We start from the raw sequence: 23354 nt of genomic DNA on the forward strand, positions 1-23354 counted from the left end.
TTATGGCACCATGTAACATTTTGTTTGCTACAGGATTGTAACCTGCAGCAGCTTCTATACCTAAGAAAAGGATTCTTGACACAGACATGCAGGTAGAACAGATTTTGCTGGTGACCTTAACGAAAAAAGAACTGCATCACAGCTAACACTATGCATCTCTCCATTAACTAACTGGTTCTGTATTCAGTCAAACAGAACCTATTATGGTATTTGTAATAGCACCATCTGCTGACTTCCCAGTAATGTTTCACACCCTTCTATTTGAAGATAAAAAGAACATATCAGACCAGATGTTGCAATATGGAAATCTGAGTGGTGCAAAGGAGCCGGATTGTGGCAATAACTGTAATTGTAGTATGCCATAATTGTCATTCTCCCCTCCCACCCTTGCAGGTAGGAACGGTCTCTGCTGGCATAAAGCTGCACCAGCTGCCTCCTCACTCCAGCATAGAGGATATGTTGGGGGCAGGGAGAGTCATGCTTGGGCAGGATGGTTCACAGGTCTGCTTAGCCAGTTCTCAGCTGGTACATGGTCACTTAGGGACCATTCACAGCTGAAGTAGCTTAGAGCAGCCCTAGGCCTTTCTGACTAATACTGAGGCAAGGGCTGGGGCGAGAGAATCACAATTACAGAATCGGGGAGCTATAACCGGTTCCCTGATGGTCTCTGTCTTCCTTGCATTAGCGGATCTCCGTGCTAGTGAGAATCTAGTCCATTGAATTTATTGTTACCAGGTTTTTGAAATTTGCTATAACCCAATATTTCAAAACATTGCTACCACAGCCCACATTATTCACATAGGAATTCCTTAATAAATATTGATGATTTATTCCCACACATGGTTTTACATCTGGCAAGTCAGGGCAGCACATTAATTGTTAGTGTCTTTCAAATTCTCTGTGGATTCTGGTTACAAAATGCTGTGTGGCCAGGGGGAAAGTCCTCCAGTTGAACAAAACTGTCATCTGGCCTGGAGATAGAACTTACTATGTCAGAACCAGAATCAGTCAAACTAAGGTAAACGTGCGATAAGAACAAATTTCTGCAGCTATGTCCCAATGCTCCTCTGTTGTCATCTGTGCAAGATATGATCTTGGTGTGAGTAGTTTGGCTTTGACAATGCCAGGTTGTTGCTGACTACCAGGGTTGTGAATGTATGTTCTTTCTCCTACCGGTAGAAAAAGGTAGGGGTTTTGTGTTATTGTAATATCTGGACTGGTGAATGTGCTCTTCTTTGATTGGTGTGTTGATATCAGGTCAAACCAGCAATATTTGGTCCTTCACTTGAGCTATTCTGCTCCGACGTGCCCTGAATGAATTATATTTATTATTCCAAATTTCAGTTATTATGGAACCACATGCCTTTCACTTTCATAGATGGGCTCCTGTTCATTCCTCATAGAATGTCCAGAACTCTTTTGCTTTAGACAGACACAAACATTTTTATTTTGGCTACTCAGCAAAGAATTTCCAGCACTGTAGACAACCAGCAAACTGTTGCAACCCTGATTGCTGTCATTTTCTTGTCCAGTACAGGTAAACTGGATATGACAATGTGAATGTATGCCTCAAATGTCTCCTCCATATTGTCATGCCCTGTCGGAAATAATCTGCTTAAGACACTAGTGACTGGCATATCCCTTCTATGTTTGTGTTTAATCACAGTCATATTTTCTGCTGGTGCAATTTCATTCATAGCTTCGGTGGTGCTGCTGCAAGAGTTTTTTTATGATGGCCTCCAAAGGCTTGTGGTTAGATGCCATTGTAACTTTTTCTCCTGTGCACATTGATGGAGGTGCTCCCTGTGAGACACCATTGCCTATATCTCTTTCAGTCTATCCAGTTTATTTCTGTGGATGTGAGAGACTTCGATGTCGAAAACCCTGACTTCCCTTCTTGCAGAGAGACAGCCCCAGATCCTCACTTGGATATAGCCACCTGAACATTTCTTATGTGTGACTGTACTGTACTGTAAGCAACGAGCTGTCTGGCAGCACCTTAAAGAGTAACAGATTTATTTGGGCATAAGCTTTCATGGGTAGAAAACACACTTCTTCCCACAGCCCCCATATCTGAGCACCTCACAATCTTCAATGTATTTATTCTTACAACACCCCACACAATAGAGAGGGGCTGTTATGTCCATTTTATAGATGGCGAACTAAGGCACAGAGAGACTAAGTGATTTGGCCAAGGATGCACACAAAGTCTGTGATGGAGCAGGGAATTGAACCCAGGTTTCCAGCCAGTGCCCTATCCGCTGAAACATCCTTCCTCTCATATCTGGGCAGTGTATCTGCACTGGCAATTAGTTGCTTTATTTTGGTGAAGGCAGAATCTTACTGGGCATCAGATTGAAACTCAGAATCTTCTCTGAGAGGTCCCCAAACACCCCCAAAACTTCTGCAAGGTGTGGAATAAACATAAAGTAAATCACCACCCTTGATACTTCGCTTAGCACAACATGACTTTTCAGTGGCCTTGTTTCAGTAACTGCTGCTACTTTAGCACTTTTTGTGTCTTACGTAAATAGCTTTTATATAGCTGAGCAAATGCAACCAAAATACTGAAGTTGCTCTGATCATGCATTTCCTTGGATTAACTTGACTCCTCTTTCTTTAGATCTCTCAAATGCCACATGTGGGGTTCTTATCCCTCCATAGTATTCAAATTTGGGTACCTAAAATTAAGTATCTAAACCCATAGTTAGACACCTCATTAAGTGGCCTGATTGCTGAAGGTGCTGGGCCATTCCAATATGAGCTATGAATACTCAGCCCTTCCTGAAAATCAAGCCACTTATTTGGGTGCTTAAATATGGATTTACAGTAAATACTTTTGATACCCATCTCTGACAGTATTGGCCTTAATTTTTTTCTGTGTCTTTTAAATCTTATGTCCTCCCTTTATTTGTATAGTTATACAATGGCTTTCCATTCACATAAGGAAAAGGTTTCAACTATTAATATTAGTTTCTAAAATAGTGCACTGTCTAATCTATGTCTGCGCTCCATTTTTTACTCTATGTTCTGTATCTCTCTTACTATCTCTCATACTGTCGCAGCCTAAGCTTCATTAGGTACTGGACATTTGCGTGTTTATCACTTTAATAGCTATTCTCTTTCTATTTGACATTTTTAAAAAAATGTCTTTCATGTGACTACTTTGGTTGTTGTCTTTGATATGTTTGGCACACCGCTGTACTGATAAGTATCAGCTGTTCTCTATTCAGTTGGCACAAAAGAAAAGTATGTTTCAAGTTAATTTTAATAATAATACATAACTTTAAGTTAAATGAACTAGAGCCAACTCTTATTTTACCTGCACTTTGAGGTATTTTTTTATTTTTTGAGAAATCCAATTGATTGTAAACATGTAGATGGGCCAATAGCTACCCGAACCACATCAGAGAAGGCAGAACAGGTCCTGCCAATCTTTCTCATTTCCTGCAGCTCCTCCTGTGGCTTAACATTGGTCTCTGCTTCCAAGGGCAGATTATGAAAGCCCCCACTTCCCGGGAAGGGGCACACAAGTGCCTTTTAACCTGTAGTAGGGCTCCAGGGAATTCCACTCAGTTTCCCATGTTTTACTTATAGTTTACAATTTGAAATTAGAATCCTTTTCTTATGTTGCCCTGCTTCTCTTCTAATGCATAAGTCCTTGCTGATTTACCCTCTGGGAGAGAGGGGGATTTTCCCACCATTAATAATGGGAGGAGGAGGAGGAAGAAGGGAGGGAAACTGAAAATACATAAAGATACCCCTGAAAACAATTTAAAAAAATCCTGGGAGTTACTCAGATACCACAGTACAAAAATAACAGAGCACTGAAAAGGTAGCTTTTCTCTTCACTGGCTACTTGTTCTTCTCCTCAACAGATTCACCAGCATGCCCCCATGGACCCTTGTTAACACCATTTTTCTGGTTTTGTTGACTTTAACTGTGATTCAAGGATGTTAACTGTCAGTTGTTATTGAGATTGCAGGTCTCCTGAGAGGGCCCATTTTTGTTTCTATTTATGGATTTGTGTAGGAGTGTTGTTTGAGCTGGAGGAATAATTTATTTGACTAGTTTAGCTTCATTTTCTGTTAGTGAATTCTTCATGAATGGACCGTGATTTTCTTCAAATGGAGTCATTATTCAACATTTATTTTCCAAATAGCTCCCATGGAAAACATTGAGTCTTATGGCTAGATAGTGAGCAGTTTGTTGCAAATGTTTGAAATTCCAGCTCTGTTGGTCAGTTTTGCTTAGACGTCTGTCTCACTTCTCTTCTCTGGCCGGAGGAGCATATTCCTTCAGGTCAGGTGCTAATTGGATAAAAGTTAAAACATCACTTTCAATGAATATTTGCCAATATTGGTTTAAAATTCACTGTTTCCACAACCAGCAGGCTGGTTTGCTGGAATATTTACCAAAAGAAAACACAGACAGGGCATAAACACACCAAACTGAACTTATTTAAAAACCCTCTAGATCATGCAGTGCCTTACGGCCACGCTTGGAGCCTCAGTGCTGTGCATAGACTCAAGGACTTAAAGTCACTGCTCATGTTAGTGAAGGGACATGGCCTATAGTTACACTGAAAGGGTCTAAATCATTACACTGGCTTTGTACAAGTATTACACTGGCATAAAACTGGCATGGTGGTATTGAGCATGCAGCCCAAAGTTACTTATTGATATTTAATATTTTCTATTTGAAATGGCTATGTGGTGTCCTCCATCGGTCTATATAAACTGTGGAAGTTTATAATAGAATTCCTGTGGGCTTCAGAGAGTGGGGTGATGGGTTGGGCTAATTATTAGTTTGTCTCACATCTGTAGATGTACTTTTGAAATGTTACTACTTTTCTAAAATTGTCTTTGTATTATAAAATAAGGAAGTGAAAATATAATTGAAAAAAGCTTATAATTCTCATAGTCCTATTTGAATGTTTATTAGAGAAGTAATGGGCGTAATTCTGCAGCAAGAGAGATTTAGGTTGAATATTAGGAAAAAGGATAGGATAGTATAAGGATAGTTAAGCACTGGAATAGGCTTCCAAGGGAGGTGGTGGAGTCCCCATCGTTGGAAGCTTTAGACCATCCCTAACAGGGCTTTCTGTGATGCACATAATATTTACATTTTATTATTTTATTTATTATTATGTAATCCCATATTCCAAAGTTCTGCATTTCTGTTGACAGTTCATGAGCTGTTTCATTCTCCTGTATCTGTATTGGTTCTTCGGTACCAACAGGAAGTAATGGTATTTTTGTCAGTAAGCCAATAGATATAACCTTGGGTACATGTAGGTAGCAAATGTGATGAATAAATTGCTGCTATTTTTATATTGTCACCTTTCTGACTATAACCTCATTTTTAGGGACCTTACATCCAAACACACTGGGTTGATGGTTGCAATGTCAGTGGCCTGATTTTTAGTGCACACAACTTAAGTGGGAATTTTGGGTGCTCATCCTCTTAGAAATCACGTGGCCTGATTTTTCAGGATACTTTTTCATAGTCATTAAATGAATACTCACAAAAAGTTAATTTGGCCCGAATATCGCAAAGAACATTGATTTAAAGGGGGCTACACACGTGAGTAAATGTTAAGTACATGTATTCCTGTTTCCAGGAACCAGGTCTGAGACTGCAAATTTAGGGTATTTTTTAAACCAGTAGTTTGAAAAACTACATTTCAGATTTGGTGGGTTTTTTTAAGTTTTAACTTTTCCTGTAGTTGTTTACAACCGAGACATAAAGATTGAACATGGTCACTGACAAATGTGTACTTTTGGGTCAGTAAGAGCAAGTCCATACCATGCGCATCACTGTGTTATGTCATGTCCATGAATAGGCCGTCAACACCCTGCTTGGTTCTACACTCCAGTAACTCTGTAGCGTCCAGCAGAGCACTGAGCAAATGTGCTGTACACGGGAGACAGCGTCCTACAGAGGGAATGAAGTGACCGGTACTGAGGGCTAGTCCACACTAGAAGCACTTCAGCAATGCAGCTGCGCTGCTGTAGCGCGTCTGATGGAGAGAGCTCTCACGTTGGCGTGCTAAAGCCAGCTCCACAAGAGGTGGTAAGCTGTGTTGGCAGGAGAGCGCTGCCCACAGTGGCACTTCAGTCGCTATAAGTTATATTGCTTAGGGAGGTGGCTTATTCACACCTCTGAGCAACACAAGTTATAACGACATAACTTGTAGTGTAGACAAGCCCCGAGTCTCTGTTCAGAACCCAGCTGTTCCCTCTCATGGGTGTGTGTGTCCCATCTCCTTCGCCTGTGGGAAGGCATGTCCCTTCTGTGCCACTCCTCCTGGGGAAGGAGCAGACCCCATTATTCCCATGAAGACCTTTCTGCCAGAAGTCAAAATCTGCACCCGACTTGGGAATGTTGAAGAACTTCTGCTCTTGCAGAAAACCAAAGGATGAGATGAAACAATAAACGATGATAATAAATGATCTGGAGGATGGTGTGGATTGCACTCTCAGCAAATTTGCGGATGATACTAAACTGGGAGGAGTGGTAGATACGCTGGAGGGGAGGGATAGGATACAGAAGGACCTAGACCAATTGGAAGATTGGGCCAAAAGGAATCTGATGAGGTTCAATAAGGATAAGTGCAGGGTCCTGCACTTAGGACGGAAGAACCCAATGCACAGCTACAGACTAGGGACCGAATGGCTAGGCAGCAGTTCTGCAGAAAAGGACCTAGGGGTGACAGTGGACGAGAAGCTGGATATGAGTCAGCAGTGTGCCCTTGTTGCCAAGAAGGCCAATGGCATTTTGGGATGTATAAGTAGGGGCATAGCGAGCAGATCGAGGGACGTGATCGTTCCCCTCTATTCGACATTGGTGAGGCCTCATCTGGAGTACTGTGTCCAGTTTTGGGCCCCACACTTCAAGAAGGATGTGGATAAATTGGAGAGAGTCCAGCGAAGGGCAACAAAAATGATTAGGGGACTGGAACACATGAGTTATGAGGAGAGGCTGAGGGAGCTGGGATTGTTTAGCCTGTAGAAGAGAAGAATGAGGGGGGATTTGATAGCTGCTTTCAACTACCTGAAAGGGGGTTCCAAAGAGGATGGCTCTAGACTGTTCTCAATGGTAGCAGATGACAGAACGAGGAGTAATGGTCTCAAGTTGCAGTGGGGGAGGTTTAGATTGGATATTAGGAAAAACTTTTTCACTAAGAGGGTGGTGAAACACTGGAATGCGTTACCTAGGGAGGTGGTAGAATCTCCTTCCTTAGAGGTTTTTTAAGGTCAGGCTTGACAAAGCCCTGGCTGGGATGATTTAACTGGGAATTGGTCCTGCTTTGAGCAGGGGGTTGGACTAGATGACCTTCTGGGGTCCCTTCCAACCCTGATATTCTATGATTCTATGATTCTATGGTAGTTGGGGTGTTTTCTAAGGTGTACTAGAGACAAAGTTAAGTATTAAACTGATTTTTGAAAAAAAAAAAAGATTTTTGCATTTGGCAGAGTTCCTTTGAATTAGTAATAATAACTAATAGGAGCTGACTCTATTGGAAAAGAGTCACGAGATAATGATACATCCTCAAGGAAGCATATGTGCACATTCACACACATATTGCTATAGATGTGGATAGATCTAGAGAGACAAAGTGAGGGTAATCTAATTCCCTAAGTGGAAACACCCACTTGAATTTTTTCCCCTTTGAAAAAACAACTTTTTTCCTTTAAGTGTTCTAGTACTGAAATACTAAGAGAATTACTTGGTTAGGAGCAAAAGCTTCATATGAAACAGTCGACATTATTATTACGATTATTTTAATTCTCAGAAAAGTGACCAGGGTTCTGACCTTTTTTTGCCAAATTTCAGATTGGAGCAGATTATTTCAGATGAATAACAAACTCTTCAAAAAAACCAACTTTAGAATGTAAAAGCTGATAATACTGCACTACAGTTTAGTTTTCTTTGAAAATAACTTATCTGTGGCAAATATAGATACAGCAGAGGGAAAAAAACCAGAAGGTAAAACTTTTTTTCTTAAAAAATAAAGCATGTTAAATATATAATTATTTCCTACACATGAGACTCAGGTGGAAGGACACTTGCCTGTAGGACCTTGTTTTCCATCAAGATTCCAGCCTTGTAAATTATTGTCAGCTGGCATGATAATGAGTCCATTTCAATATAAATGAGCTTCATTTTATTAATTTCTGCCAGTTCCTGAGCAATACATGAACTTCTTTTCAGATCACAACCAGCAGCTTGGGGGAGTGGGGAGTATGAGGGAGACATAAAAGGGAAGGAAGAAAATTAGAATTTTTTTAATTTAAAAAAGGAGTTGGTAACTCTCATCACTTCCTTTTGAGAATCCAGCCAAGCGAGGATAAAAATTTACTACCAAGTAGCTCTAACAACATGAAGGGCATCACTGATCTATTCTGAATTCATCATTCTTGTAGTCTCTTGAAAATATGTAAAACCCACGTAATAATTCTGTTTGCAATGCTTCTTGACGATCCACTTCTTTCATTTGCCTCTTCGCCTTGCAACTTGGCTGCATAAAGGGAAATGTAATGACTTCAGAGCTTGATCCTGCAAAGCACTGAGTACCCAAAACTCCCACGGAATTTACCGTTCTCAGCATCTCACAGGATTGGACCATAAGGACCATATATTTACTGCAGCTGGGAATGAGCCTTCCAATGTGGGTAGGTGGACTCGTGCTAGCAGGGCTCGAGCTAGCGCGCTAAAAAGAGCAGTATGGACGTTATGGCTCGAGCGACAACTCCGGCTCTCAAGACCCACCCAACCTCCTGGTTCTGACCTTGGGTATCTAGCCTGAGTCTCCACTGGAGCTGCAATGTCCATACTGCTATTTTTAGCATGCTAGCTCTAACCCTGCTAGTGGGAGTCTGTCTACCTAAGCGGGGAGGCCTACTCCCAGCTGCAGTGTAGACCTATGCTAGTGTCTAAGAAACACTTGGTAATAAACTTTTAAATGGCATCAGGCCAAGGCACAGTCTAGGAGTTTGATCCTGCGTGCGTTTGTGCATGCGCGCGCACACACACAAAGTAACTTTAGGATTATTCACGTGTGTAAGTGAGTGCAGAATCATCTCCTAGTCTGTTCCTTTAGTGTGCATAGTTTACCTCACAGTATAGTCTGTATGTGTACATTTTCTGTAATCTCTGACTCCTTTCTAAAATGTTCATTATACCAGTGTTTACATTGCTGTCCATTTTAGTAAATTGTACAGATTGAACTATTGTTTGTGTTTAAAAAAAAAAAAGAAGAAGAAGAAGAAGGCAGGACCTCTTCCTTAACCTAATTGTGAGCCACCTTCAAGCAGAAAGAAATACAAAATAGCCATGCACAGAATTCTGAGGGGAATGTTGAGTATCTTTTATGTGGGACCCTGTTTAATTGCTTTTCTCTCTCCCAGTCCCTCAAAAACCAACCAACCAAAACCAGAAAACCCAATACAAATGTAATTTTTCTGACCTGTCACTGAGACCCTCCAGTTCTGTATCATTCTGTTTGCCCTCAGCAGTCGCTTGTCAATTTCTATAAGATTCTTAAAGTGGTAAGAAAATGAATGGAGTGCATACTGTCGGTTTGGCTTCATAAAGTGTTAGAATGAGGTTTTCAGTGATTCTGCTATTGTCTGATTATATATATATATATATATAATTTAAATAGAGAATTTAGGCACTGTATTATATAATGTTTCTTAGGTAAGTGATGAAAATAGGACTTGGCAGAAAATGTCCTCCTTTCTAACCATTTTTGCTAATCCTTTGCCTATTTCTCTCTCCCCCTTCCCCCCTCACCAGGTTTTTGGCATGTATTCATAGACTCTGATGAGACAATAATGGAGGCGCTGAGTGGCAGGTGCTGACAGATTCTGTGGTTCCAGTAACTGTTCATTTTGATATCATTTGCAATTCTATACATCTAAATGCCACAGTTCTCTTGGGGAAAGTTGCATTGGCTACCTGTACTGCCTTGTAAGGTATGTGTGTGTCTATGTATTTTCTTTAGGAGTTTGCTATGTTATGTATGGTTTGTGGGAGGGGGAAATTTGGAGAAACTGCATGTGGTTTATGGTTACCCCCATTTAGCAATACAAGAGCATTAGAATTTCTATCAAGCAGCTCCTTTCCTCCCTCTCCCTCCTCACCTCCCGTTTCCTCCCGCTGCTTTTGGGTTGCCTGCAGGGCCTTTTTGGAGTACATCCCATGATTTAACATATTTAAAGTAGATTATAAAAAGAAATGTCTGGCTAAAAAGCTCTTAATTCAAAACAATGAAATATTCCATTGCAGTTTCTGAGAAACTCAAAGGTATAAGATTACTCTGGAACTTTAATCTCTTTTGGAAAAAAAAATCTTTTAATTGCCGAAAAATGTGTGTATCCCTTTTTAGTTACTATTGTAAATTGTTCTCATTCTATGTGGTTTTTGTGACTTGAGTAAAACTCTTTTTTGTTGGTTTGCAGAATTTATTAAAAGTTCATTTCTGTAGAATTAGTTCTTGCTGTTGATTTTATCATTGTTCTGGTCCTCACAGCCTCCAAACTCAAACTCCAGGAGAAAAATAGAGATTTGTTACCAAGACCTCCCACCAGAATCTAATTTTAAATTTGCAATCTGTTGTCTTGTGAGGTGCTTCAAATTTAACTTGGAAGTTAATAAATTTCATCCTTTCCTCTGCAATCTAAAAGTTCAGTTTGTCAAAAACTTGCGAGCTATTAAGTTATCTTTATTTTCTGTAATTACTGTCATGAATATTTTATTGAAGAAAAGGAAGAAGAGGAGAGAAAGGAAAATTAGTGTATTGAGAAAAAATTGAAATTTGAAATGGGACTTCAGCCAGTACATCTAGAAAATCCTCTTTCTACATAGCAATATTTTATTTTAAACTAATTCAAGGAGAATTCAACAATTCTATTACAGTTTTATTTCTCCATCTAATTCAGTTAGTTTACAGGGAGCGTTGTTCTCCCAGAAGCTTATTGTAGAATGTATGCTTTTTCCTTACTGATATTCTGTTTGTGTCATCAGTCTTAAGTTTTATTTTTCCAAAATAATAATAATAATTTTAAAAAATTATTGTGACATATTCTGTATTCCTCAATCTTTTGTTAGCTTTGGAAAATAAATTCAGAACAGATTTTTGACATGTTGCATCCCCTGACTCTCTGCTTTACAGCTGGTTTTAAACATTGAGACAAGTCACCACTGATTTATGTGGCATCCTGTTGCTACCTTATACAGTACTCAAATAGGCACCTTTTGATTCAGTTAATAAGCTAAAAATCGCAACTCTTGTCTTCTCAATGTGTGTGTATAACTCCCATTAATATTACTCATGTTCTAATTTTGAGACAGGTTATTTTATGACTACTTCAAACACGGTTTATTCTGACTTGGCTCAGTCCTGCATACTCTTACTTAAGATCAGCCCCTGCTCTGATTGAATTCAATGGGATTAGGAACAGGCCTATTTAAATCATTGTTACTCACTTGAGCAGTGACTCAGGGCTAATCGCACAAGCAGTGGTTTACAGGATTTGGAGATTCTAATTGTTAAGTAAAACCCAAGTGTACATCAGCTAAGCAGACAATGGTCAACTCCTTACTTGGGAGCATGATGTTTCTTGTCAGTATCTAGCACATAATTTTTTCATCATGTGAAACAGGTTGGAAAACATTCCTGTGAATGTCTATGTTCATATTCCCAAGGATGTTAGTGCTAAGAAAACCGTTATTGCAGGTGCTTAGCTTTTATCTGTGTAGAAAATGCATTACTCTTTGCATGAAAGAATTTTCTAGGCATCTGTTTTGCTCACAGAATATAGGCTTATCCTCGGTTTCTTTTCTTGGCAAAAATTGTTTGTTTTAAATTTTGCATGATTGTGTCCATTAATGTTACATTGGGACTGTGGCACATAATGATCGTTTGCTGAACTGACAGAGTGCTGTGCATCAGGTTGCTCTGTTCATTGAGTAAGTGATGCGTTTCCTGGTCTCTGAGGGCCTGAGTCTCCATACATTGAGTGCTGTTAAGAACTTTCTTGCCTTTCTGCAGATTTGTGTCTTCAGTGAGAGAGCGCCTCTTTTCAATCATGTTTTAAACGTAAAAATCCTTAATTCTTCTCAAAATGACACCAAAATGGTGGTTATCTTTCTTGATAATGGGGAAGATGACAGTGTAAAGATCTGTTTCCGCAGCCAGTGAAAATCCTTTTAAATGAAATTGTTGTTAGCAAGCGTTTTAAAGTCAGTGCAGCAAAAACCTTTCCCCTAGAGATTTCCTTCTACAAGGCATAGAAGTGAGATCTGTTTTAGACCCAACCTGCAAAAACAAAGGGCACCTTTGTGCTACCTGAGTCACATTTAAAGGTTTTGGAAACAAAAGATAATGTAACTAACATTCATGTTCTGTCCTGACTAGAACAATCTAGAATAACACTTATTCTCATGACTCAATTTAAATAATAAACCCTGTTCTTCAGCGGTTGAGAACTCTATCATTTTAACATATATTGGGCTAAAATTTGTTGAATGCATTTGTTTTTCTAAACCATGGGTAAATCTCCAGCCTCATAGGGTCTATCTATACCACAATTAATAACCTGCAACTGGCCTGTGCTAGCTGGCTCAGGCTAAGGGGCTGGTTAATTGTGGTGTAGACGCTCGGGTTGGAGCCTGGGCTCTAGGACCCCGTGAGGTGGGGCGGTCCCAGAGCTCGGGCTGCATTGAGGTCAATGGGAGCTTTGCCATTTACTTAAGTGAGTCTGGGATCTCACTCTGTGTGGTTTTAATTCACTTGGTCAATTTATTTCGATACAGAGATGTCAGAATGTTTTAGGTAGTGCCCATACCCCTTTCTACCACACAGATTTTTAGCAAGTCATAACTAAAAAGTGACCTAACTGGAGCTAGTTAGTTGTATAGGGAAACTCAAAAGCATACTAGCTCCTATTCTGACCATTTTCCAAAGTATTTGCAAAAAAAATACACCCCCACCACAAGTGTTTGATAGTACCTGGAGCAGAATTGCAGTGTGAACATTTATCAGAATTGATTCAGTCCTTTCTGTGTAATCGATGTGAGGTTAAATAGGTTCTGCGCAGTAGCTGATATTGTGTATTCAGCTGGTTAATGCATATACACAATGATATTCATTCTATGAGCATCTGATTCAATAAAGTATGGCACATGATTATAATGGAGAAACCCACTGCTCTTAGCAATAACCCTCCCGCTATTATCCTGCTTTCTAGACACCATTTACTGTTTTTCTCAAGTCTAATATAGCTGCCTCAAAACCAGAAAGTCTTTGTCCTGTGATCCCTCTTAAAGAATTGTTTTTTGTCTATATGTAAATAGTTGCGCACCATTTTCTTTGCGTTTGTTTTTATTTTCATATTAAATTTTGTATGATTTTGTATTTTAATACATACGTAACTTTGCTCCTGGCCAAAGCAGCTACTTTTCTTTTTTAATTTAAAACAGAGATTATTTATTTTGTATCTATGCTGTAAATAATGCTATTATCCAGTTACAATAACACTATAATTGTCCCTTCCTGGTCTTGAGTCTGGTATCACTTATGTCAGTGTAATGCTAGTATAACTTCATTGACTTCACTGAGTTACACCAGCCTACAGGAGAAATGCATCCGGCTGTGTGGGGCAAATTCTTCCTTGGACTTATCAGCTGAAGTACACCAAGAATGAATTTAGCCATTATGTTTGCAAAAGCCCTTGCACAAAGGCATTGGTAGAACCTCATACAAGATGCATCTGTTCTGTCCTCATGGGTCTCAAGGAGCCTGGTTCCAACCCAGGTAAAGTAGTTTTTAGCACTTTTGGAGAGGACGCTGAGTGGATGCAACTCCTACCTCAGTTTTTGATGTCCAGCAAATGTCTTTACAAGTCTCATTACCAGTATCAAAAGAAGATTTAAAAAAAAAATCATTTTTTTTAATACTTTGGCACAGTGATCATGTAACCCACACAGTGGAATCTGAGTTACTGTTGTTATTTCTTATTCTACATAGACTGAAAAACTGTGGTACAGTATCTCTCATACTAAATAAAACCCAAAGAAAACTAAATACAATGGTATATTTAATTATTGTTGAGGCTTTAAAATGTATAGAAGCAAAATAATGGTCTAAAGCTTGCCTAGATGTAATGAAGCACAGACCTAGGACTGACTTTTTCAGAGGCTTTTATTAGGCTTTTATTAAAAAACCCTGTTTTTTAAAGCATTGTGCAGGTATTTAGCTGCAAAATTTCCCCTTAGTCAGCAGGAGTCATGTAGCTACAACTCCATGTATGACTTTGAAAAGTCACCTGTAGTGTTATTATAAAGTAACCTTGTCAAGGTTGCTAGGCCTAGAAATTGACCTTCCTTTCCAGGTGTGACACCCTGGCATCACACCAGAACACGTCCCCTGTGAGTGGGGATGGCCTGGAAGCACCAGTTTGCAGGATTCTGGGAACATTAGTGATCATTTTTCTCTTTCCTGTGCAAAGATTGGCTTAAATTTTTTTTCAATCATTGGTACAAAGCATTAGAATGAGTTATGGTCCTCAATGAGGATCTCCTTAGAACAGTGCTTGTAGAATGTATTGCTCTGCAGAGTTGCATTTTGATGCCTTGGGTGCCAGTAGTGGTGTTGATAATTACAAATTCAATATCATTTATTGAATTACAAATCAATATCATTAGATATTTTTTTCAATACTGTATGATGTTGCTCAAAAAGTAGAAATACAGAATCTCTCCCCTTTAACCATCCTCTGGTAGGAACCTAAATATACATAATTCTCTGTTCTTTTAGTGTAGAGCATAGGTTCTGACCCAGGGGGTCATGAACAGGTATCAGGAGGATGCAACCACCCTGCAATTCCATATTGCTAAATGAAAGGGAGTCCTGCTTCAGTGGGAGGGGATTCTGGTATGGAAATGGAACTTTAATTTTTGCAGTTTACATTATTGGCCAGTGTTGCATTGAGGATTAACTGATTTTAATAGATTTAACTGATGTGTGTAAAACTGAGATTACCAATTTACTTTCATTATAAATTGGCTCACACTCAAAACCACATTCAGGGCCAGATTCTCCTCTGATATACACTGATGTAACCCCTGGATTTAGTGACAGGTTTCAGAGTAACAGCCATGTTAGTCTGTATTCGCAAAAAGAAAAGGAGTACATGTGGCACCTTAGAGACTAACCAATTTATTTGAGCATGAGCTTTCGTGAGCTACAGCTCACTTCATCGGATGCATACTGTGGAAACTGCAGCAGACTTTATATACACACAGAGATCATAAAACAATACGTCCTCCCACCCCACTGTCCTGCTGGTAATAGCTTATCTAAAGTGATCATCAAGTTGGGCCATTTCCAGCACAAATCCAGGTTTTCTCAGCCTCCACCCCCCCACACACAAACTCACTCTCCTGCTGGTAATAGCCCATCCAAAGTGACAACTCTCTACACAATGTGCATGATAATCAAGGTGGGCCATTTCCTGCACAAATCCAGGTTCTCTCACCCCCCTCCAAAAAACACCCCCCCCTTTTTTTTTGATATATGTGATATATGCCATCATGTGCCAGCAATGCCCCTCTGCCATTTACATTGGTCAAACTGGACAGTCTCTACGTAAAAGAATAAATGGACACAAATCAGATGTCAAGAATTATAACATTCATAAACCAGTCGGAGAACACTTCAATCTCTCTGGTCACGCAATCACAGACATGAAGGTCGCTATCTTAAAACAAAAAAACTTCAAATCCAGACTCCAGCGAGAAACTGCTGAATTGGAATTCATTTGCAAATTGGATACTATTAATTTAGGCTTAAATAGAGACTGGGAGTGGCTAAGTCATTATGCAAGGTAGCCTATTTCCCCTTGTTTTTTTCTACCCCCCCCCCCCCCCCCAGACATTCTGGTTAAACTTGGATTTAAACTTGGAGAGTGGTCAGTTTGGATGAGCTATTACCAGCAGGAGAGTGAGTTTGTATGTGTGTGTCCCCGGGGGGGAGGAAGGGGGGGGTGAGAGAGCCTGGATTTGTGCTGGACATGGCCCACTTTGCTTACCATGCACATTGTAGGGAGAATGGTCACTTTGGATGAGCTATTACCAGCAGGAGAGTGAGTTTGTGTGTGTATGGGGGTGGGGGTGGGGGGGGGTGAGAAAACCTGGATTTGTGCTGGACATGGCCCACTTTGATTACCATGCACATTGTAAGGAGAGTGGTCACTTTGGATGAGCTATTACCAGCAGGAGAGTGAGTTTGTGTGTGTGTTTTTTGGAGGGGGGTGAGGGGGTGAGAGAACCTGGATTTGTGCTGGAAATGGCCCAACTTGATTATCATGCACATTGTGTAGAGAGTTGTCACTTTGGATGGGCTATTACCAGCAGGAGAGTGAGTTTGTGTGTGGGGGGGGTGGAGGCTGAGAAAACCTGGATTTGTGCTGGAAATGGCCCAACTTGATGATCACTTTAGATAAGCTATTACCAGCAGGACAGTGGGGTGGGAGGACGTATTGTTTTATGATCTCTGTGAGTATATAAAGTCTGCTGCAGTTTCCACGGTATGCATCCGATGAAGTGACCTGTAGCTCACGAAAGCTCATGCTCAAATAAATTGGTTAGTCTCTAAGGTGCCACATGTACTCCTTTTCTTTTTGGATTTAGTGAGTTACTCTTGATTTAAACCGGGGTAACTGAGGCCCTGGGTTCATACCTTGGAAAACTTCACTGGATTGTATTTGAGTTAACAAGTGATGTTGCAAACTGATTATATTTTATTATTCATCACTGTTAAAATAATTCTTTTTAGTTGCAACACATGCTTCAGCAGATGTACATGGATCATAGATACATGATGACATATATCTTTTAGCACTACTTCTGGATGAGAGGGTCTAGATTCCTTTTAAGAAACAATCTCTTTCCTTTGTACAATCCATGGGAGCTACTAACAGCCATATTATATATATTGGTATATATATTAGTTGAAAGTTTAATATTTCCTATTCTTTAATCTTGCAGACCTTAAAACCATGGGAAACGCGGAAAGCCAAAATGTAGAGCACGCATTGTATGGAGACAAGCACGCCGGCCTGGGACGGAAGCACACATCACGCTCACTTCGCCTTTCAAATAAAACTTCTCGACGGACCAGGCATGCTTCTTCAGGGAAAGTTATCCACAGGAACTCAGAAGTGAGCACCCGATCTAGCAGTACTCCTAGCATCCCCCAGTCATTGGCAGAAAATGGCCTGGAGCCTTTTAACCAAGAAGCCAATTTAGAGGACTTTGGAAGCCCCATTTGGGTGGACAGAGTGGACATGGGATTAAGGCCTGTTTCTTACCACACCGATTCTTCTGTTACTCCTAGCGTGGACAGCAGCACAGTTCTCATGGCAGCCTCAGTGCAGAGCATGCCAGACACGGAAGAAAGCAGACTTTACGGGGATGAGACTACATTTTTGGCTGAAGAAGATGGCAGACAGCATCGATATGCAACAAATGGGACAACTTTCATGGAAACTGCAAGCTTCAAGAAAAAGCGTTCAAAATCTGCAGACATCTGGCGGGAGGACAGCTTGGAATTTTCACTCTCTGACCTCAGCCAAGAACATTTAACAAGCAACGAAGAAATCTTAGGTTCAGCTGAGGAGAAGGATGGTGAGGGGATTCGAGGCACAGAAGCAAGCAACAATCCCCAGCAGCTGGTTGCCTGCCAACGTGCCAATTCTATGAGTGACTTGTATTCACCAAAAAACTCAGGTGCTACGATAAACGGAGGCCCACGAAACAGCTTTGGGGCTTACTGTCGGAACTTAGTGTCCGATATTCCAGATATTGGGAACCATAAGATGGCGTCAGCTACAGCAGAGGATACTCCTACCTATAGTAATTATAATACACTCCCCTGTAGGAAATCTCACTGCCTTTCAGAAGGTGCCACCAACCTACAAATCAGCCACAGCAACAGCATGCAAGGCCGAAGGGCAAAAACTGCTCAGGTAATGCAGTTTTACTCTATTCCATTTAAACTTTTGAAACTCTTTGTTTCTGTTTAACAAATTCATGTACTTAAAAAATGTTCTTTATTTAGATCACGATCACAGATGTTTTAAGTAGACTGTGGTATACTGGCAGCTTGATGTATGTTCTGTTTCCCTCCATATTCCTCTTTTTAAATAAGGGGGAAGGAGAACAAGTGCCTTCAGGACTGGGTGTACTTTCATGAATGCTCTGTTCAAAACTCTTAGCTCCATTTCAATCATAGTGGGGTTTTTTTCCACTCCTTCGAGTCATTTCTCCCTGGGAAGGATAAATCTGCAGTTTGCAGACAGATAGGAAGATTATTCTATTTATTTGGCAGTGCTTTTAGGGTATCTGGTCAAAGCTTCGTCTCTTACCATTGCTGTCATGGAACTCAAGTGCATCATCCCCACGTCACACTTTAGCTATAATGGCCAGGAGCAAAAGAGGATACTGAGGTCCATCCCACCCTTCCATGTTTCAATGCTGCTTCCAAGCCTCTCGCCAACCCGATTGGAAGTACTGAGAATTCACCTTTGCCCCTCCCCCACCCCCATCCATCAAAATTGCCCCTTGGATTGACGCTCCCTCTCTACTTCCATTGATCTAAATGTCTGAATTTCAAAGTCCTGCAAAACATCACTCAGAAAACAGTGCTCTTCAATGGGAAGAGATTGGGAGTCCTGCAGGCACTTGGTCTGCTTCGTACTCATCTATCAGGGATTGAAAAAGGAGGGGGAATAGTCACTGCACCAACCAAGGAAGAGGGTAGTGGAGGAAGCACAGCTTCCCCAAGCCAGGGAGAGCACAGGATACAGAGCTGTCGTTCTCCCCCCTCCCCCCTACACACACACGCCCCATTCCTCTAACCCGTGGATCAGAGTTTTGGTTTGGCTCTTTATTGTGTGTGTTGTGTTGTTCTCTTTGAATGTTTCACTGTATTAGCTGTGACACATCTGCTTGGTTACATTGCACTGGCCTGGGCTGCATACAGCAGCACGTTGCATGTGGTAAATAGCACAGTATCCCTTACAAAAATAGAAGTAATGCAGCATCCATGCCACGCATGTGCCGTTTGCAGCCACTGCAGGTGAAATATATTTGAATGCAGAGTGCATTTGGCACGCTGGCCCTTCTTTGAGGGGTGGCACAACTCCAAAATAGAAGGCTGACGATAATGTCTTCCCCACTATTTATTTGCTGTCTGTGGGCGTTGGATCGGAAGCAGAGCCAGTAGACGAAACAGAACAGTCCAAGAAGAGCCTGACCAAATGGGTCAAGCTTTGCACTAGATGGCATGCTTCGGTGACTACCCTGATTTGACTATATGTTTTAATTTTAGTAGGTATGTAGCAGGGAGCACTCATCACATCTTGTGACCTTCAGGGGGGGAGGAGGGGGAAAGCACTTTGAATGGGTGTGGGAGACTGACAGATTTGCATCCTGATGCTGAACTGAGCTTTTGGCTGCACACCCCTTCAAGAGAGATTAGATCTGACAGCATGAGCGAGGCTGGTCACGGTATACTGCAATGTAGGTGTTGGGATCTGCTAATATGATGGGTCAATGAGGGGGACACTAGAACGTGAAATGAAACCCAGCTGAGTGACTGAAGGAAGGGCATTGGTTGGCACTAACTTGCAGAAGGTGACTGGAGGTGGGTTGTTGGTTTAGTTGGCTGTGCTTGATCAATGAAGATGTTCTGCTTCTAAATATAAAAATGACGTTCTAAAACAGATGCTGCAGCTTCTCACAGCAGAAGCTTTGTACTTCAAAATAAGCTCTAGATTTTTGGAGGCATTTTTTGTAGTATCAGCACAGAAACTCTTCACATCCTCAACAAGGCTATTAAAGATAGCACGGATAAAAAAGCAACAACAGGCAACAGAAAACAGGTTGCCATTTAGGAGTAATAAACAAAGCATTTTCTATTAATCCAAAGAAAATTGTTAGGTTCAACTTCTGCCTTACAGTTCTTTTCAGAGTGTATTTGAAAAGGAAAGCCACACAGTTGGTAAATGCTGAAGTATTTTTTTCTCCCCAACGTTCATCATGCCATTAGAATATCCCTTTGAGGCACCTAATGAAAGTAATGAATTTGAGTCTCATTTCATCGGACATAGCCTGTGACATCACGTCAGTAGCTTGTATCACTAGACAGATCTCTTCCAATTTCAGACTATTGATCGAAAGAGACTCAGCAACAATTATTTCATTAAATAAACTACAATAAACAAAATTAAAAATCTGAAAGGGTTGACATTCCCTCCAGAACCCTAACCCCAATAGCATGCAGTAAAGCTAAGGTTTATTTTTAGCAGTAATCTTTGTTAGTCCAGACTTGCCTGTGGTGAGACCCGGAAAAAGGTTTTAATATGTTGCTTTATTTATAAAAGACGGCAAAAAGGAAACCGTAATGGTATATAGAATGAAAGAGCTACTTCCTTGGTGAGTCTGATGAGATAGCTTTTGGGGGATGGAGGGAAAGGAGAATTGTGGAAACACTAGGAATCGATGAACCAGGGGACCTTTTATGGCCCCCATTACTATTGTATCTGAGTGCCTCACAATCTGTAATGTATTTATCCTCACAATGCCATTGGGAGGTAGGGTAGTGCTATCATTCCTATCGTACAGGTGGGGGAACTGAAGCCCAGCAAGACTGAGAGATTTGTCCAAAGTCACACAGGAAACATGTGGAGGAATAGGGAATTGAACCCAGGTTTCCTAAGTCCTAAGTGTGTGCCTTAACCACTGGACCCTCCTTTCTGTCAGGCTTTTTACATTATAATTGCATAAATCTTGGCACATTTTTCAGAGAATCATTTTTCAGAGACTTGCAGGTTTTCCATTCTCACCTGCCTTTATGATAACCGTGCCCAAACCCATAAAGTCCTGAAAGACTTTAGCAGGAAGCTCTTGAATACCCCAAACTCCGCAAGAGGTCACTAGGAGTTGGAGATGCTGAGCACGTGAGGGCTGAATTCTGCCATTGTTATGAATGCACATCTCCTACTGTACATTGGCAAGGTTTGCTCTTAATTTTTAACGTGATCCAAGTTTTCAAAAGTGGCTGGTGATTTTTGTGAAACTCTGTTTTGGGGTGTTCATCCTGAGACATCTTAAGGGAGCCTGCTTTTCTGAAAGTGTTGAGCACCGTTGTCTGAAAATCATATTGCTTTAAGGCATCTCAAAACAACCGAGGCACCTAAGATCCCTTTTTAAAAAGCAAAGCGATATATTTTTCAGGATAACATTTAAGTCACAAGTTCTTTTGCTAGGCCTGGCAATAGTTATGTTTTTGTGAAATGTGAATAGAATCTCTTTATCAAATTAAATAAACAAATTAAATGGAATGTTTTCAGTTTCTAGCAAAAGAAACAAAAGGTTAAACCTTAAAATTGAAACGTGGGAGTCACTTTTCTTTAATTGGGAGCTAGAATCTTTCAGCACTGGAGAGACCATTAGTTTCAATACGTACAAGCAATTAATATTCAGAAAGTGGCTTTGGGGCACCCACACAGCAGTTCTATTTTTCCTTAACTTTACAGATTCAGTTCTGCTAAATCAAGACTTCCAGCAGAGCTCTGCTGGGATCCTACTGGGCTTTTGGAACTGATGTGATGTAGGTGGAAAAAGCTTACTTGGTTGGTATTGTCACCCATTTCTGTTGACAGGAAGGCAAATTGCTGTTGTACACAGCTTATATCCCATTTGCCCTCCTTCCCACCCCCCCCGAGTTTCAGCTGAAGTTTTTGAGAACCCCCAAAGTGATCATTTGTTTACTGCAATCCAAATTTAATGGAGCAATTATGTTGTATCCAGCCTGTATCTAAACATCTGCTGAGATTATAACTTCTTTTTTGGACCTGTTCTAGGCAGATGGTCTCTCCCTCCTTCCTTTTGTGGATTTTCAGCCAGAATCTTAATCTTGTGATCAATAGTTCATTCACTATTGATAGCCCTTATAAATATTCCTGAAGTATAATTAGGGAGGGGAAGCAATTACCTTGAGATATGTTTTTTGTACCATCTCAAGGTGTCCCCTCTACCTGATCACCATATAAAATTTGTAGTGATACTTTAGATTGAAAATGTTAATTTTGTGGGGGATGGTGGTCGACAGCCAGTGACCAGTGAAGTCTCTGGTAAACCTGGGGCTTCTTGCACTGATGTTGGGTATTTGGTTTCAGATGAAACCCCCGGTGCTCTCAGTTTCCAGGCTGAGACTATGTCTACACTACACAGCTTTTAGTGACATCGCTGTGTTGCTACAGCCGTGCTGCTAAAAATCGTGCAGTATAGCCACGGTTTGTCAGCTCTTCTGCTGTCAAAAAACTTCTATCCCCAACAAGTGGTGTGTTGTCGGCAGGAGAGCGCTGGCACTTGTCATGTCAAAAACTTTTGTCTTTCATGGGGTGGGAGGGTAACACCTCTGAAAGTCAAAAGTTTTGTTGTTCAATTGCCAGTGTAGACATAGCCTGAGAGATAGTCAAGCCCCAGTAAGAACTTAAGCTGTCTTTTTTTCCAGCAAGTGATCACCATTTGTCTGAAAACTGTATGTGGAGTATGGACTGTTTCCATTTTTAAAAATTATAACTAATCAGTAAGCCAAGAGGTATTGGCCACATGTAGTAGCAGGATGGGTCTTTGTCCTCTTGTGGCTGCTCCACAAAGAAGTTTATATATCTGCTACTGTTTCCAGTTCATGGCGTAGTCCTTAAGTTCAAGCAGTAGAGACTCATGCTTTTAGCACTGAATGTCCTGGTTTCAAACATTCTGCTGGCCCAGGCTGGGCCATTTACGTAGGCATTGAGCTATTCCTTGACTCTGGGGAATAAGAAGTCTCCTTTCAACATCTGCAGTGGATTGTTTGTTATAAAATTAAATAGGAAGAGAGTGAACAAATATCCCTCTTTAATCCTTTGCACACTGAAAATTTCAGTGCTGAACCCAAATCTTGTTGGGTCTTGGCACATTAAAAACCTTTTAGTTACATTTGAAAATACCTTTGTTTACATTTTTAAGTCTCTGCAGGGATTCTGCTAATGGACCCTAAGGCATTTCCCTGTGGAAAAGTTATAGAGAATGCAATAGGGATGAAACCAGTCGTGTTCGATAGGAATTAAATTGGGCTGTATAGAAATCACTATAAAAACATTTTATTAGAGAATGATATCTGTTCTACAGTTTTGTTTGTTTGCTTTTTGTACCATCCCTTAGAATTCTGTGCCGGGTATCTAATTTTTCATTACATTCTATAGCATGGTTAAAAAGAAAAACTGTAGAAAGCT

At 40.6% G+C, this 23354-nt stretch overlaps 1 protein-coding gene across 10 annotated transcripts in view; it reads left to right on the plus strand.

Moving 5' to 3' along the window:
- Positions 1 to 23354, plus strand: part of TIAM1 (TIAM Rac1 associated GEF 1) — a 262945-nt gene that overhangs the window by 144266 nt on the left and 95325 nt on the right. For all 10 annotated transcript variants that reach the window (XR_012161161.2, XM_073362431.2, XM_073362486.2 and 7 more), the window contains 2 exons: positions 9805 to 9983; positions 17059 to 18038. Coding sequence is in view for 9 of the 10 variants with exons in the window: in XM_073362431.2 (XP_073218532.2) it covers positions 17070 to 18038 (969 nt within the window). In the remaining variant the exon portion in view is untranslated. The remainder of the gene's footprint in view (positions 1 to 9804; positions 9984 to 17058; positions 18039 to 23354) is intronic.

This window comes from Lepidochelys kempii, chromosome 1 (assembly GCF_965140285.1).
Source record: "Lepidochelys kempii isolate rLepKem1 chromosome 1, rLepKem1.hap1, whole genome shotgun sequence".
Lineage (NCBI taxonomy): Eukaryota > Metazoa > Chordata > Testudines > Cheloniidae > Lepidochelys > Lepidochelys kempii.